Raw genomic sequence first — 15,162 nt, 5'->3', positions numbered from 1 at the left:
CTAAGGGCAGAAGCACTTTGTGAAGTTGGAACTACATTTGTATGAGCTGCAGAGTTGTTTATTGTACAATTTTTAGGAAATAGCTGCGTTTGAACAGAATGCAAATTGCTTGAAGATGTGGCAAACATGGTATTTGAGAGAGATGCTGGTGCAGTACCTGATTTTTTTAATTTTGTGTCTATTCAGTGATCTGAGAAATTTATGCACTGAAGTGTTCTCCTTGGGTCCAGGGTTCTGTACAATGTGACGTGAGTGTAAAAGCTGACCTGGTCCACGGCAATTACAAACTCAGCTCTGACATAACTCGTGATGTCAAGAGTTTTTCACTGCTGCTTGTGAAATATCTGCTGATTTCCCTTGCTCAGAAACTGTTTTACCCTCAACCCTGCATCCATTTGCTGCAAGTTGATCATCATCGTCTTGTTGAAACTGCTGCAGGGACTCTCCAGATGACTCACGTCTTTGTGTCCAGGCCCCTGTGCTGTGAGGTTGAGGAGTGGCTGCATTCAAACGTAGATTTTTAAAATGCAGCTTCGCATGAAATGACTCCAGTTTGAAAGAAGTTTATAACTTGGTCTTACTCACTAGATGCAGGTCATTGGACAATGAGTATGAGAGTGTTAATGTAAATTTCCTATGTCGCACTGGGTGCTTGTCACACTTAGACCTCAGTGCAGTACTTGTTCTCGGATGTGTTCTTCCGTCTTGGGCTCTTCTGGCACAGGACTTGGGTTCCTAGACAGACTGCAGGCATATTCTGCTATCTGCTTAACACTTGTTTGAGTACCACATCTGAATAGGTTAGGCATGTTTCTCTTGGGCATTGTGTTCTAACCTCTCTCTCACGAGAGAGAGAGAGAGAGAGTCAAACACACCACTGACTGGTGTCAATGATACATCATCATCTACGTCATACATAAGCATATCCATTCTGTTAACCCATTATTCTAGCACTGAGTGAGTGCAGCACTGTCGGTGGTGCCATCTTTCATGATGAGCTGCAGGATACTGTGCTTTATATTGATGGGGTTATTTCTAAACAGTGTGATTTTTATGGAACCTGTCACAATCTCGGGATTGAGTGAAGCATATTCTCTGTTGAACTGACAGAAATCCCAGAAACAGCAATAAGGACCAGATAAGGTATTTGAAATGCTCACTGAAGGACAAATATTGGCCAAGATACTAAGGAGAACTCGCCTGCTCTTCTTTGAGAGAGTATGCTAGGATCTTTCACATCTGCCTAAGAGGGTGGACAGGGCCTTGGTTGAATACCTCATGTGAAAGTTAGCGCCTCTGATAGTGCAGCATTCCCTCAGTCCTGCAGTGGAAATGTCAGCCTAGTTAATGGGCTCGAAATTATTGGGTGGGGTTTGAACACCTAGATGAGACTGCTGAGCCGTGGCTGATAGCTGTGGACCTTCATGTGGCTGAGATCCCAAGAGGATTGCTCAAGGATTTTGATGAGCTTTCCATCAATCACCTGAGATTGTCTCACTTGGTGCTCTCTTGATTTTTAGGGTGCTGGTACAGATGATAACACCTTGATCAGGGTCATGATCACGCGCTGTGAAGTGGATATGCTGGACATTAAACAGGAGTTTCAGAGGATGTATGGGAAGTCATTATATTCCTTTATCAAGGTAAGAGTGTGATCACAAGTGCAGAGTGTTGCCGTGAGGACAGGTTATTACCTATTGCTGATTATTTGCAATTGTACTCCAGATCTTGTGGATGAATCATGTGTCAACTTACATCTAAATATGGAGCAGAGACAACTTTTTAAAAAAACTGAGCACATTAACACATTGTTCAAATAATGGCAGTTTCATTGAATCTGCCAGTTTTCACCCTTAGCATAGTCAAAGGTCTTGCTTTTTTTTAAAAAAGGACTATATTGCTCCCCTAAGAACATAATAGGAGCAGGAGTAGGCCATTCAGCCCCTCAAGCCTGCTCCACCATTGTCTCCCCAATCATAGCTGATCCTGGCCTTCAATTCCATTTTTCTATCCACTTCCCTTAATTCCCTGAGAGACTGTCCATCCTTACCTTTTAAATATGCTCAATGATGGAGCATTCACAGCCCTCTTGCAGTGGAGAGTTCCAAAGATTCACAACCCTTTTTGAGTTAACAAATTCTCCTCATCTCAGCCTGAAATGATTGGCCCCCGATCCTGCGACTTTGCCCCCTGTGTTTCCACTAGCTGGGCAATCTAAAACAATCGTTTTGCCCACCCTGTCAAAGCCCCTTCAGAATCTTGTATGCTTCAATGAGATCACCTCTCGTTCTTGTAAACCCCAGAGAATATGGACCCAGTTTACTCCAGCCTCTCATCAGAGACCAACCACCCCCCCCACATCCCAGGGACCAATCTAGTGAACCTTCGCTGCCCCACCTCCAATGCAAATGTATACTCATTAAAATAACGAGACCAAAACTGGACACCATATTGCCGATGAACTGGAACGTGACTTCAATCACACGATATCTTGTCACGTGCACTTTGAAGAGAGGCCTCCTTGGGTTTTTGGTTTAGAATAATGCAGAATGAAATAGTATCTGATTATGCAATTTCAGCCAAAAAGTGGAAATCTCCAAGTTCATTAGAGAAGTATCTGTACCTAAAAACACGGTGCAGCCATTGAGTTACTGAACTCCTTCCTTCCTTGACTTTTTTTGTATACAAACACACCTCACCCATCTCTTAATACTAAACCGAGACTAACGGTTACAATTTCTGTAGCACCTTTTCTGAGGACGAGGCTTTGCAGGTCTGGGAGTAATTTGTGTATCCATTTTTATTTTGGGGCGGGGGGGTGGTGGTGGTGGGTAGACAGGAAGAGTGGGATTCTAGGTTTGAATTCAAACAGCAAAACCAGCCAGATTGTTGTTGATCTTTCAGGGCAGTGAGTTGACAGGGCTGTGAGCGCACTGCTGCAGAGCAAGACCGAGAAATTTGCAGCACAGTGGGTCTGATCCCAACTTCTCCCCAAGCATGTCATGGCTTTGTGATTGACAGGCTGGCTCTCCTGGGCTTCCAGTTCCCAGGGGGGAAACTGCAAGAACCTGTGGTGTGGCCACTGGCACTGTCTCCCTATTGGGTTTGCACAGAGCAATCAGTCAATGTCCCTTCAGAGGGGAAACACAGAGGTATTACTCCTGCGAAAGATTTGGAGACAAGTGCTTGAAGGAACGAGACACCTGGACTGTGTTTGAAACTGTGTGGAGGAGAATCATGACAGCTCATCATTATAAATCGACCAGACACACGCATGAAGCATGAATAGTTTCATGCAGAGTCCTTTCCAAAGTGAAATTTGAAAGTAATTGAATGATAAAGCTCTTGCTGTCTTCAGATCATTTTTACTTAGTTCTGTCAGAGTTCTCCAGTTCTTCCCATCAACCTGTTTAGAGCTTTTATTATGTCTGCTGATGATTTGGGGATATTTGCATGATTTGGGGATGTTGGTTGGTATTTGTTATGCTCCTTCTGCCAGGTTGCTTTGCTCGTGAACACAGTTGCACACCTATCTACCGGTGGGTGAGTGGGAATCAGTGCTGATTGCGCTGTACACAGAAGCTGCTGTAATAGCGGTCCACAATGAGACTGAAGCCTGTACAGTATAATACCCAGCACCACTTGGACCTCACAGGGTTTTACAGGACTCACTGACTGCTCACCTCCTGGGGGATCAGCCATTATCATCTGTGATCACGGACCTAAATTTGACTCCTGTTCTGGCAACGCCTCACAAAAAAATTCTTCTCAAATTCCTTGTCTCCGCTTCTCCCCCACCCCCACCACCCAGAGACTCTAACTTTGGCCAGCCTGAAAACACTTGGAAATCCCAGCACTCCAGCAGAGACAGGGATGAAGTTGAATTTGTTCATCACCTCTCCCTCAGTTGAAGGATGACATCTACTCTGGTTCACAGTGTCTGCCATTGCTCTTCAAGTGACTGAGCAAGCTCTTGGATTGTTTTTTTATTTGGCTTCCCCCTCCCTCTCCCCCTTTATTGGAAGCAAGCTGCTTTTTAACCAGATATCATCCTTCTGAGATGTGGTTCCGAAAGGGACCATCCCACCTCCCCTCCCCCAATACAAAATATAAGCCTTTCCCCTCATAAGCACTTGGGCGATCACAACCCCCAAGAGCGGTGAGAATGTGCAACTTAGCACCACAGGGAGGTGATAATATAGATGCATTTTGGGGAAAGCCAAATAAACATAAGGGTGAGGAGAATGGAAGGATGTGTGTCAGGTGGGGCGAGGCTCGTGTGGCCCATAAATGCTGGCATCAACTGGATGGGCTGAATGGCCTGCTGGTGCTGTAAACCACACCGTTTTGTGATTTTACGCTAATTGTATTATATGCTTTGTTACTCTGTTGGTGGCTAAGGCAGTTGATGTTTTTCAGCCACACCGATGAGTAATGTCTCCGCTTCCATTCTTCTGTCCTGTGCCTCAATGGCAGCAGCAGCAGCAGGGCCTGTTCCAACTGCGCAGGGAGTGGGAAACAGGCCAGACTTCCCCAATCCTGCTCGGTCCCAGAGGCCCGGCTGTCGGGAGAAAAACTGGCGAGGGCGATGCCCCGTGCGGTCGACCATCAGGCCGAGGGTTTAACACCGAAGGGGAACCGCACTGGTTTTGCATTGTCGTTCAATCTCAGCCTTGTGGTCTGGCTCCAACATAAGGGATGGTTACAATACAGGAGGGTGTTTGGCAGCCTATGGCCCAGGAATGGGAAGTTCCTGTAAAAGAAGCTAAAAAGGGAAGATGAACAGTAAAAACGGAGAGGAATCGGTTAATACTTCATTTCACCGGCTTTTTGGTGGGTTGCTGCAGTTGGGATTGTTAGCACAGTTGTGATGACATGGTTCTAAATGGTGATGCTGTTTTGGTTTGACTTGCTGTGATGTTTGATGACTTGAACAGATATCGTTTCGCAGATGGAATGAAAATTTTTATTAAATTTTGTTTGGCTTCAAGGGGGATTGTTCTGGAGATTACAAGAAGGTTCTGCTCCAACTGTGTGGTGGCGAATAACGAAAGCAGCAGCTTGGTGTCATTTCCAAGTGGGAAAAAACTGGAATTGTGTCAAATATTTACAACTGGATGTGCCCCTCTATTGTTGCTTGGTATTAATCATTTACAGCCTTACGGTTATGATTCTTGTTTCAGTTACCTTGAAGAACACTCATTCGTTTGTGATCAATGTCTGTCTCTTTGTACTTCAGCTAATTTTCTTTCTCTCAGAGAGGCAAGAGCAAAATGCTTGAATCAGCTGCAGATCCTTGGGGTGGTGCTCGACCCTCACAGTCAAGAACGCTGTTAGGCTCTTGCTCCACAAAGCTGGTGCTGATTTGAAATTTGATACCAGGGACATGTCACTTGCGTTTTAAATGGTCTTCAAACGAGAGAGTGGACCCAGGACTCAGCATTTCAATTAATTCATGCACTCTGCAACATTAAGAATAAGAGCAAGAGGTTTAACGAAAAGACATGGTGATTTGAAATTGACCAGTCCGTTCTCACTGGTGGTGGTTCAGGGGTGAGTTAATCCTAGTCCCAGGGTCTGAGCATATACTGCTGCTGCTTTAATGCTTCCAATTTGATGTCATGTTCAATGTTTCTTCCCCGCCCTGCTTTTTATACCCATAATGATTTGGATATTTGATGAGTTTAGTCCTGCTGCTGTTTAATGATTGCAGCCCTGTGCCTCCAGTTAACGGTCACAATTGTGGTCCGCTTGTGCTTTGATTATCTGTGTGGGGTCTGTATTTATTCTGCAGCACAAACACTCGGCGGACTAAGGGTCTCCCATTTTCCCAGGATCATGTATTTCTGCTTAGCCAGTCTGAAGTTGGAAATTCCTTCAACCGAGAACATCGAGCTGAAGATTATTGAAGCAGGGGATGTAAACAGATCATTGTGTGAATGTGCGATTTGAATAATGAAAGCATACAGTGCATGTGTAACAAGATTGTGGTTTGTTCTGAGCAGATGGTTAGGAGACAAATCACTGGTATTGTCTTGAATGAGTAGCTATGCTTGTATAATTCATCAGGGGCTTACTCCACCTGTAAATATTTAAACTCTGCATGGTAGATTGTGTTCCACTTTGAAGATGGAACCTGTTGGCAGCCTTTACAGTAAACTACCTGTTGCGATTCGGAGCTCTGATCAATTTAAGTGACACATTCCATTAAAAATAACTAGTGTGCGAAGGCCCAGATGCTGTGTAATCCAATTTCAATATAAACATTTCTATTAATGCAACAATCAAGGCTTTTGTTTTCAGTCATTTTAAGTAAAATGTACTGATGTTTGAGTGTGAGCTGGTCTCACCTGCTGCTGAGACCAGATGCGCAGTGTCAAGGAATGATTTTGACTGATGGGAGTTTGCAAGAAGCAAAAGAGCAGCTCACCTCCACTCCCACCTCTGCGATGAGGGTCAGTTCCACCCAGGCCAGTCTCCGAGTATGTTGTTCACTGTTAGGAACAAACTCTGTTATCACCCAGTGTTAAGCTACTGAGGGGACCAAGGCCTGCCAAACCCAAGTAGGCAGTGGAATTAAAAATGACTCCTTGGACACACTAAACCACTTGACCCAACCATGTACACTTGATGTTTTGTCTTCACACAGACAGTATTGGAACCCCATGTGCCTCTGCTTTTGCCATAATCCCTTTAATTTATTCTTATCCTCCGATTTAACATTACTATTAATAAATATTAAAGTTTTACACAGAGCAGACAACAGTCATTACGGGCAGTAATGGAGTGGGCAGTATCACTAGCATCTTCTCACCCCCTGCATCTCATCCTACCCTTCTATTCCTTTCTCCCTCATGTGTTTATCCAGCTTCCCCTTAAAGGTATCCATACTATCCACGTCGACCACTCCCAGTGATAGTGACGTCCACATGTTCACCACTCTCTGGATAAAGAAGTTTCTCCTGAATTCCCAATTGGATTTATTGCTGGTTGAATTATTATATTGATTGGCCCCTTGTTCTGTCTCATGGGTTTTTAGCCTGGCCTGTTAAGTGGAAACACCTTCTCTATGTCAACCTTAGCAAACCCTTTCATTATCTGTAAGACCTCTGTGATGTCTCCCCAGCTCTTGGTCTCCTCTGAACAGACTGCAGCTTTTTTCTTGAGTTTCGCTGAAAGTTGCATTAAAATGGCCTTTGCAGAATGCACTTCCAATGATTGCAGCCTTCCAAATATTCTATCTAAAAGGAAGGTTCTCATACTGTCTGTCCAAAAGGATCTTAATCCTTGATTAAATGACCTGAGTAACAATGGCAGCAGCTTGTGTAAACTGCATTCCTCTTGTGCTTGGAGCAACTGTAGCATGAAGTTGAAGTTCATCATGGCCCTTTGGGAATGTCTCGTCTGTTCGTTGACCTGGTAAGATGCCATTACAACACACAGTAATATTTGAAACAATGCCTGTGCCTGACTGCAGCAGGGTGGTGGGTCAGCTGTATAATTAAACCTCCATGACCAGCTATCTCTCTCCCTCCAGTCCTCCAAACTGAGTGGGTATCACCTAGTACCATGTGCTTCTGGTACTGAGTGCTTTGTCTGCCTGGGCATAATGGTGAAGGACAGCAGGGGGATTCTCCCTTACTCCTGGCCCAATATTTACCCATCAACTAACGTCACTGAACAAATGCACGACTTGGTCACAAGATCACATTGCTGCTTGTGAGATCTTGCTGTGCATAAATTGACAGCTGCATTTACAACACTGACTACACTTCCAAAAGTACTTCGGCAGCAAGATGTTACAGGGTATCCAGAGGTCATAAAAAAAAATTGTCTAAATTTCCGTGAGAGTGGAAAAAGAAGTGGGAAGTGCTGTTGGGTCTAGTCCAGCCAGCATAGACAGAGGAATGGTTAATAACAGGAAGCAGACAGTAGGAATAAATAGGTCTTTTTTGGGCTGGCAAGGTGTAATGAGTGGTGTTACACAGGTGGTGTTGGGCCCCAACCATTTACAATTTAACCAAATACAATAATTTGGATAAAGGACGAATGTATGGTTGCTAAATTTGCTGATAACACAAAGATAGGTCGGCAACTAAGTTGCGAAGAGGACGAATGGAGTTTGCAAAGGGATATTGTGAGTTTAAACGAGTGGGCAGAAATTTGGCAAATGTGGAAAAATGTGAACTTGCCCACTCTGCCAGGAATAATAAAAAAAGAAGCAGTATAATTACTTAAATGGAGAGAGTTTGCAGAACTCTGTGGCACAGAGGGATCTCGGTGTCCTGGCATATGAATCAGGAAAAGTTAGCATGCAGATACAGCAAGTGATTAAAGGCCAGGATTGCCTTCCTATGCAAGGGTAATGGAAGGTAAATGTAGGGATGTTTTACCACAGCTGTACAGGGTGTTGGTGAGGCCACATCTAGAGCACTGTGTACAGTTTTTACTTGAAGGATGTAACTGCATTGCAAGCAGTTCAGGGAAGGTTTGCTTGACTGATTCCTGGGATGAAAGTTTGATCTTATGAGGAAAGTTTGGACAGGTTAGGTACCCATAACTATAAGAGGTGATTTTATTGAAATCTATAAGATCCTGCGTGGGCTTGAAAGGGTGGATGCTGAGAATATGTTTCCCCCTCATGGCAGAGATGAGAACTCAGGGCCACAGTTTAAAAATAAGTGGTCTCCTGTTTAAGGCTGAGATGAGGAGAAATCTTTTCTCTCAGAGGGTTGTGAATCTGTGGTATTCTCTTGTCGAGAGAGCAGTGGAGGTTGGATAGATTGTCTCCCTTGTCAGTCAGGAATCTAAGGATACAGGTGATGGGCAGGAATGTAGAATTGAGGCCACATCAGATCAGCTATGATCTTATCAAATAGCGGTGAAGGCTTGAGGGGCTGAATAGCCTATTCCTGCTCCTGATTCGTATGTTTGCATTAGCTATAACGTGCTTGCATTGTTGAGAGTGCAGCTAGTCCACCTGGCCTCAGGGTCTGTTCATGGGCAATGCAAAGCTGGGCAGATATTTGGCAGAGTGAATTTCTGGTCGCTTTACCCAGCTTTCTCTCCCCGAGTCGAGCAGAGGAAAATCGGCTTCAATTCATACAGGGATGCCATCATTCTCGCTTGTCCCAGAGGGGGTGCTGCAACCTCAGCTTGTTCCAGATATCAGTTAGAAAACAATTGTTCTGCTGAACTGTGAACGAAGATAAAAAGAGGTTGTTTGCATATTAAAACAATATTTCAATGTGTCTTTTAACCTACTTCCTGTGTCATAGTTAATCATAAGAAAATTTATTCAATGCAAATTTTTTTACTGCTCCAGTTTATCCCTGTGTGCTTCTAAAGACAAGCAGAAATCTGCAAACAGAATATTTAACTTTTTAATATCCCTGCTGTTGGTTGCCAAATTCCTACACACGCCCAACCCTTGTTAACTACCCTGCATACCTCTTCAATTATTTAATGCCATTACAAATTGCAGCCATGACCACCTGCATCCCTCCATGATCCCTCTGCTGCTGCAATTGTGCCCTCTTTCGCATCTGTAATTTCGATCATCCCATCATTAGCGGCTATGCCTTGATCTGTAGAAGATATAAGCACCGGAATTCCCTCCCTGAACCCCTCTCTCCTCCAAGAGCCGTTTTAAACCCAGCCTGTGACCTGACTGAACCTCATGCGACCCATTGTCAAATTTTGCTTGATAAAGCTCCTGTGACCTGCCCTGGGATGTTTAACTATGTCCGAGACCCTATATAAATACAACCAGTCTCTGTCCAAAGGAACTTCAGCTCTGACCCAGCAGACAGTGGAAATGTCAGCTGCAGAAATATACTTTTTTAATGTATTCGTTTGTGAGGTGTGGGCGAGTCTGCATTTATTGCCCAGTCCTATTTGCCCTCAGATTTATTATCTGTGCTTTGGCATCTGGTGCTGTCCTGTTGTGCAGTGGGCTGATGGGGTGAAAGGAGCCCCTGCCACTGAGGGTGCGTTACCGCAAACAAGCTGTTCTACAAGGAAAGGCAGCACACCCACACACACACACATCCGTGTTGACGTTTTCAAGAACATAAACTGAAACAAGGACAAATAATATCAAAATAAAATAGTAATAAAATAATAGCAAAATACAGTGATTTCAGAGGGTTTTTAAAAGTCTATCACATTGCAATGGGTCTGGGGTCACATGTAGGCCAGACCAGGTAGGGAGGGCAGATTTCCTTCCCTAAGGGACATTAGTGAACCATTGCAACAATCAGCAATGGTTTCATGGTCATCATTCGACCTCTTGCTTCCAGGTTTTTAATCGAATTCCATGTTGGGATTCGAACCTGGGTTTTTCTAGCGTTTTCTGCTCATGTTTCAGACCTCCGGCACCCACAGCATTTTGTGTTTCTTTTGATATTGTTTGTCCTTGTTTCAGTTTATGTCCATGAAAATGTCAACATGGATTTGTGTGTGTGGGAGGTGCTGCCTTTCCTTGTAGAAGAGCTGGTTTGCAATGATGCATCCTCACAGTGGTGAGGACTCCCTCCAGCCCACCATGCAATAGGACGGCATCAGATGTCAAAGCACAGATGATAAAGCTGCAAAGTGCATTCTAAATCATTTACAGGAAATGAATGAAACATTTATATTTCAAATGCTGTAATAAAAAATGCATTACTGATGCTGCTTTACAATATTAGATGACCCAGATTGTCTGAACTGATTTGCGGGAGTTTCTGAACTTTCAGATGTTTTAGCAAGGTGATGGAAGGTTATTGCAGTGCACCATTCTAGATTGCATGAAAGTGATTTTTTTTTTGGAAAATTATACTTTTACATAAAATATCTGAGAGAACATTACAACATTTCTAAATCGACATACATCATGTTGCACTCTGAGGTGCTTCAATACAATTATGGTACATTTACTGTTCACCACATACAATCTTTATGACTTGTACAGCCCAAGGGGTCTATACAATTCCAAGCCCCTCGGTGCCCTATGGCAGAAAGGTCTTAAGCAGCGACCTTTTCCCATTGCGCTTTGGTGCATCCCTCAGCACGTATCCCTGAACTTTGGAATGTGCCAGCCTACAATACTCGGTCAGGGACAACTCTTTGCGCTGGAAGACCAACAAGTTTCGGGCAGACCAAAGAGCGTCTTTCACCGAGTTGATGATCCTCCAGCTACAGTTGATGTTTGTCTCGGTGTGTGTCCCTGGGAACAGCCCGTAGAGCACACAGTCCTGTGTCACAGAACTGCTCGGGATGAACCTCCACAGAAACCACTGCACCTCTCTCCAGACCTTCTTTGCAAAGGCACATCCCACAAGGTGAAAACGGTCTCTTCCTCACCACAGCCACCTCGAGGGCAACGTGCAGAGGGGGTGAGACTCCTGGCATGTTGGAGGGCCTTTCTCACCATTAAAGAGATTGTTTTGAAACAATGAAAATAAGGCTGCAGCTACTAACTGCTATAACAATAACAGGAATGCCATGTCTTCGCAGTTCCTCACAGTTGTCTTTACTGCACAAGATATTGAGCTCTGTTTTGTAGGTAAATTTGCAGCATGCCGAGCAACACAGAACTCTGCAGTGTTTTAGGAATATAGGAACAGGAGTAGACCAATCAGCCCCTTGAGACTGTTCCTCCATTCAATTAGATCATGGTTGATCCATTTCTTGACTCCATCTACCTGCCTTGGTTTTCAATAATCCTGACTCCCCTCAGCTGACTAAAAACCATCAATCTCAATTGAACTTTTCAATTGACCCACAGCCTGACCAGCTTTTGGGAGACACTTCCAGCTTGCCGCTGTCCTTTGTGTGAAGAAGTGCTTTCTGACATCTCCCTTAATTGTTCTGAACACCTCGATTAGATCATCCGTCTCAGTCATCTCCACTCAAAGGGAACACAAGCTCCATCTGTGAAACCTGTCCTCTGAATTTAAGGCATTTATTTCTGCTGCAGCTTTGATCATGCTGTCTCTAGCTTCTGCGTTAACAGTTTGTTGCTGATTGAACCTGTTACCAACCTATCTATGATTGGAATCACCATTTCCTGACATCCATCCTCTATTTCTTTATCCTGATTTTGCAAATGTTTGCCTTTCAGTTTAAGACGGGCTCTGCTCAAAACCTTGTCTGATCTTTTCTATCAAGACTTGAAGATGGGTAAAATATAAATACTCTGACACTCCTGTTCGGCATCTTTTTCGGTCCATCTCTTTAACTTTTGCTCTAATCCTATTTGTATATTTGCCTATCCCTTTTTTTTCAGTTCTGATGAAAGATGTCCACTCCATGAACATGAAATTATTTTCTCAGGACCACTTCTGTTATTCACCAAATCAGATTGATCACACGGCTGTTTAAAAACTCAACTGCAGTTGACTGAACAAAGTGTAACTTGTTATGGGGTTTCTCACAGTGAGGCGAAAGCAGGAACAGGGAAGTTCTCACCAATTTCAAAGATTGCTGGCTCAAGTGGGGTGTATCAGGGTGGGTCACGATGTTGCAGCCCTGAATGACACACCACAACTCCAGCATTCCCACAGGACCTCTAGAAAATAACAGTGAGTTGTCACTGAACACATGGCTGCTTTCAGAGCTGAAATTAGCACGTGCTTTATTACCATCTGTACATTGTGCAAATTTGAGCCGATGAAGATGAGTCTGTGTACATAATGGGGACGGGAAATTGATGTTCCTGAATGGTGTTTTTATTTGTGAATCCCCTGAAGGTTCTCAACTCCAACAGTGCGATCTCACCTCTGCAATAACCAGATGCACAGTTGCAGTGATATGTGCAAAGTCAGAGAAAACCAAATTTTAAAACTTGACTCTGTCACGCTGTACAACTGATATTGAGCAGCCTGGCTGCCTTTCTATGCTCCCACCCCATGCGTCACCCACATTTGGTTCAGGTAATATAGACATTGGAGGAGTTGTGAACGGCAATGGCAGAATCACTGGTGTGAGCTGTGGTTCACTGCCTCACACGCTCACAGCCTGAGAAGGTTGTTGGTTCAACTTGGACTCCAGGACTTGGACATGAAAATCTAGGCTGACATTCTCTTCAGTACTGAGGGAGTTAAATTGAGGCCCTATCTGCCCTCTCAGGAGAATGTAAAAGATCCCACAACCACCACTGAAGCTGTTGAACTGGGCCCTGATAGAATGGTTACAGCGCAGAGGGGGAGCATTCTCTCTGCTCGAGTAACTCAGCTGATCCCACTCTCCTGCTACTTTCCCCATATTCTGGCAAATCTTTTCCCTTCAGATACCTGTCCAATTTGCTGCTGAAGGTCTCGATTGAACCTGCCTCCACCACACTCTCAGGCGCTGCATAACAGGTCCCAACCACACGCTGTGTGTAAAGAACATAAGGAATAGGAGCAGGAGTAGGCCATTCGGCCCCTCAAGCTGGCCCGCCATTCAACAAGATCGTGGCTGATCTGCCCCAGGCCTCAGCTCCTCATAGCCCTCAACTCCTTGATATTTTAAAAATCTATCTACCTCCTCTTTAAATACTTTCAGTGATCTAGCCTCCACAACTCTCTGGGGTAGAGAATTCCAGACATTCACTACCCACTGAGGGAAGAAATTCCTCCGCATCTCAGTTTTAAATGAGTGCCCCCTTATTCTGTAACTTTGTCCCCGAGTTCAAGATTTCTCAATAGTGGAAACATCTTCTCAACATCTACCCTGTCAAGCCCCCTCAGAATCTTGTACGTTTCAATAAGATCACCCCTCAGTCTTCTAAACTCTAATGAATAAAGGCCTAATCTGTTTAGCTGGTCTTGATAAGTCAACCCCTTCATCCCAGGAACAAGCCTAGCGAATCTGTTTCGAACTGCCTCCAATGCCAGTACATCCTTTCTTAAATACAGGGACCAAAACTGTACACAGTACTCCAGGTGCGGCCTCATCAACACCCTGTACTGTTGTAACAAGACTTCCCTATTTTTAAACTACAACCCCTTAGCAATACAGGCCAAAATTCCATTTGCTTTCTTAATTCCTTGCTGCACCTGCATGCTAACATTTTGTGTTTCATGCACAAGAACACTCAGGTCCCTCTGTGCTGCACTTTTTGGAGTCTCTCTCCATTTAAATAATAGGCTGCCTTTTTATTCTTCCGACCAAAGTGCATGACCTCACACTTTCCTACATTAAACTCTAACTGCAAAATTTTGCCCACTCACTCAACCTATCAATTGCCCCTGGAAAAACTCAGCAAGTCTGGCAGCATCTGCGGAGAGGAACACAGTTAACGTTTCAAGTCCGTATGACTCTTCAGCAGAACTAAGTAAAAATAGAAGAGGGGTGAAATATAAGCTGGTTTAAAGGTGGGGGGGGGGGAGGTAGAGCTGGATAGAGGGCCAGTGATAGGTGGAAATTGTCCTTTTGTCTATGACATATTTTGGCAAAGAGGTGTTGAAGGTGGTGATATTATCTAAGGAATGTGCTAATTAAGGGTAGAAAGCAGGACAAGCAAGGTACAGATAGCCCTAGTGGGGGTGGGGTGAAGGGAAGGGATCGAAATAGGCTAAAAGGTAGAGATAAAACAATGGATGGAAATACATTTAAAAATAATGGAAATATGTGGGAAAAGAAAAATCTACATAAATTATTGGGAAAAAATGGGGTGAATCGGAAAGCGGGTGGGGATGGAAGAGAGAGTTCATGATCTAAAATTGTTGAACTCAATATTCAGTCCGGAAGGCTGGAAAGTGCCTAGTCGGAAGATGAGGTGCTGTTCCTCCAGTTTGCGTTGAGCTTCACTGGAACAATGCAGCAGGCCAAGGACGGACATGTGGGCATGAGAGCAGGGTGGAGTGTTAAAATGGCAAGCAACAGGGAGGCCTGGGTCATGCTTGCGAACAGACCAAAGGTGTTCCGCAAAGCGGTCACCCAGTCTGCATTTGGTCTCTCCAATGCAGAGGAAACTGCGTTGGGAGCAACGAATGCAGTAGACTAAATTGAGGGAAGTGCAAGTGAAATGCTGCTTCACTTGAAAGGAGTGTTTGGGCCCTTGGACGGTGAGGAGAGGGGAAGGGGCAGGTGTTGCATCTTCTGCGGTTACATGGGAAGGTGCCGTGGGAGGGGTTGAGGTGAAGGGGGTGATGGAGGAGTGAACCAGGGTGTCCCGGAGGGAATTATCCCTGC

At 44.4% G+C, this 15,162-nt stretch overlaps 1 protein-coding gene across 4 annotated transcripts in view; it reads left to right on the top strand.

The window, feature by feature from the left end:
* LOC121289864 (annexin A4-like) overlaps positions 1-6,284 on the top strand; it is a 39,838-nt gene extending 33,554 nt beyond the window's left edge. For all 4 annotated transcript variants that reach the window (XM_041209772.1, XM_041209773.1, XM_041209775.1 and 1 more), the window contains exons 12-13: positions 1,521-1,643; positions 4,992-6,284. In XM_041209772.1, coding sequence (XP_041065706.1) covers positions 1,521-1,643; positions 4,992-5,048 — 180 coding nt within the window. In that variant the 3' untranslated portion in view covers positions 5,049-6,284. The remainder of the gene's footprint in view (positions 1-1,520; positions 1,644-4,991) is intronic.
* The last annotated feature ends 8,878 nt before the right edge of the window (positions 6,285-15,162 follow it).

The sequence above is a fragment of the Carcharodon carcharias genome, chromosome 17 (assembly GCF_017639515.1).
Source record: "Carcharodon carcharias isolate sCarCar2 chromosome 17, sCarCar2.pri, whole genome shotgun sequence".
Classification (NCBI taxonomy): Eukaryota; Metazoa; Chordata; class Chondrichthyes; order Lamniformes; family Lamnidae; genus Carcharodon; species Carcharodon carcharias.
The sequence above is the reverse complement of the archived record's forward strand: the minus strand, read 5'-3'. Positions and strand labels throughout refer to the sequence as shown.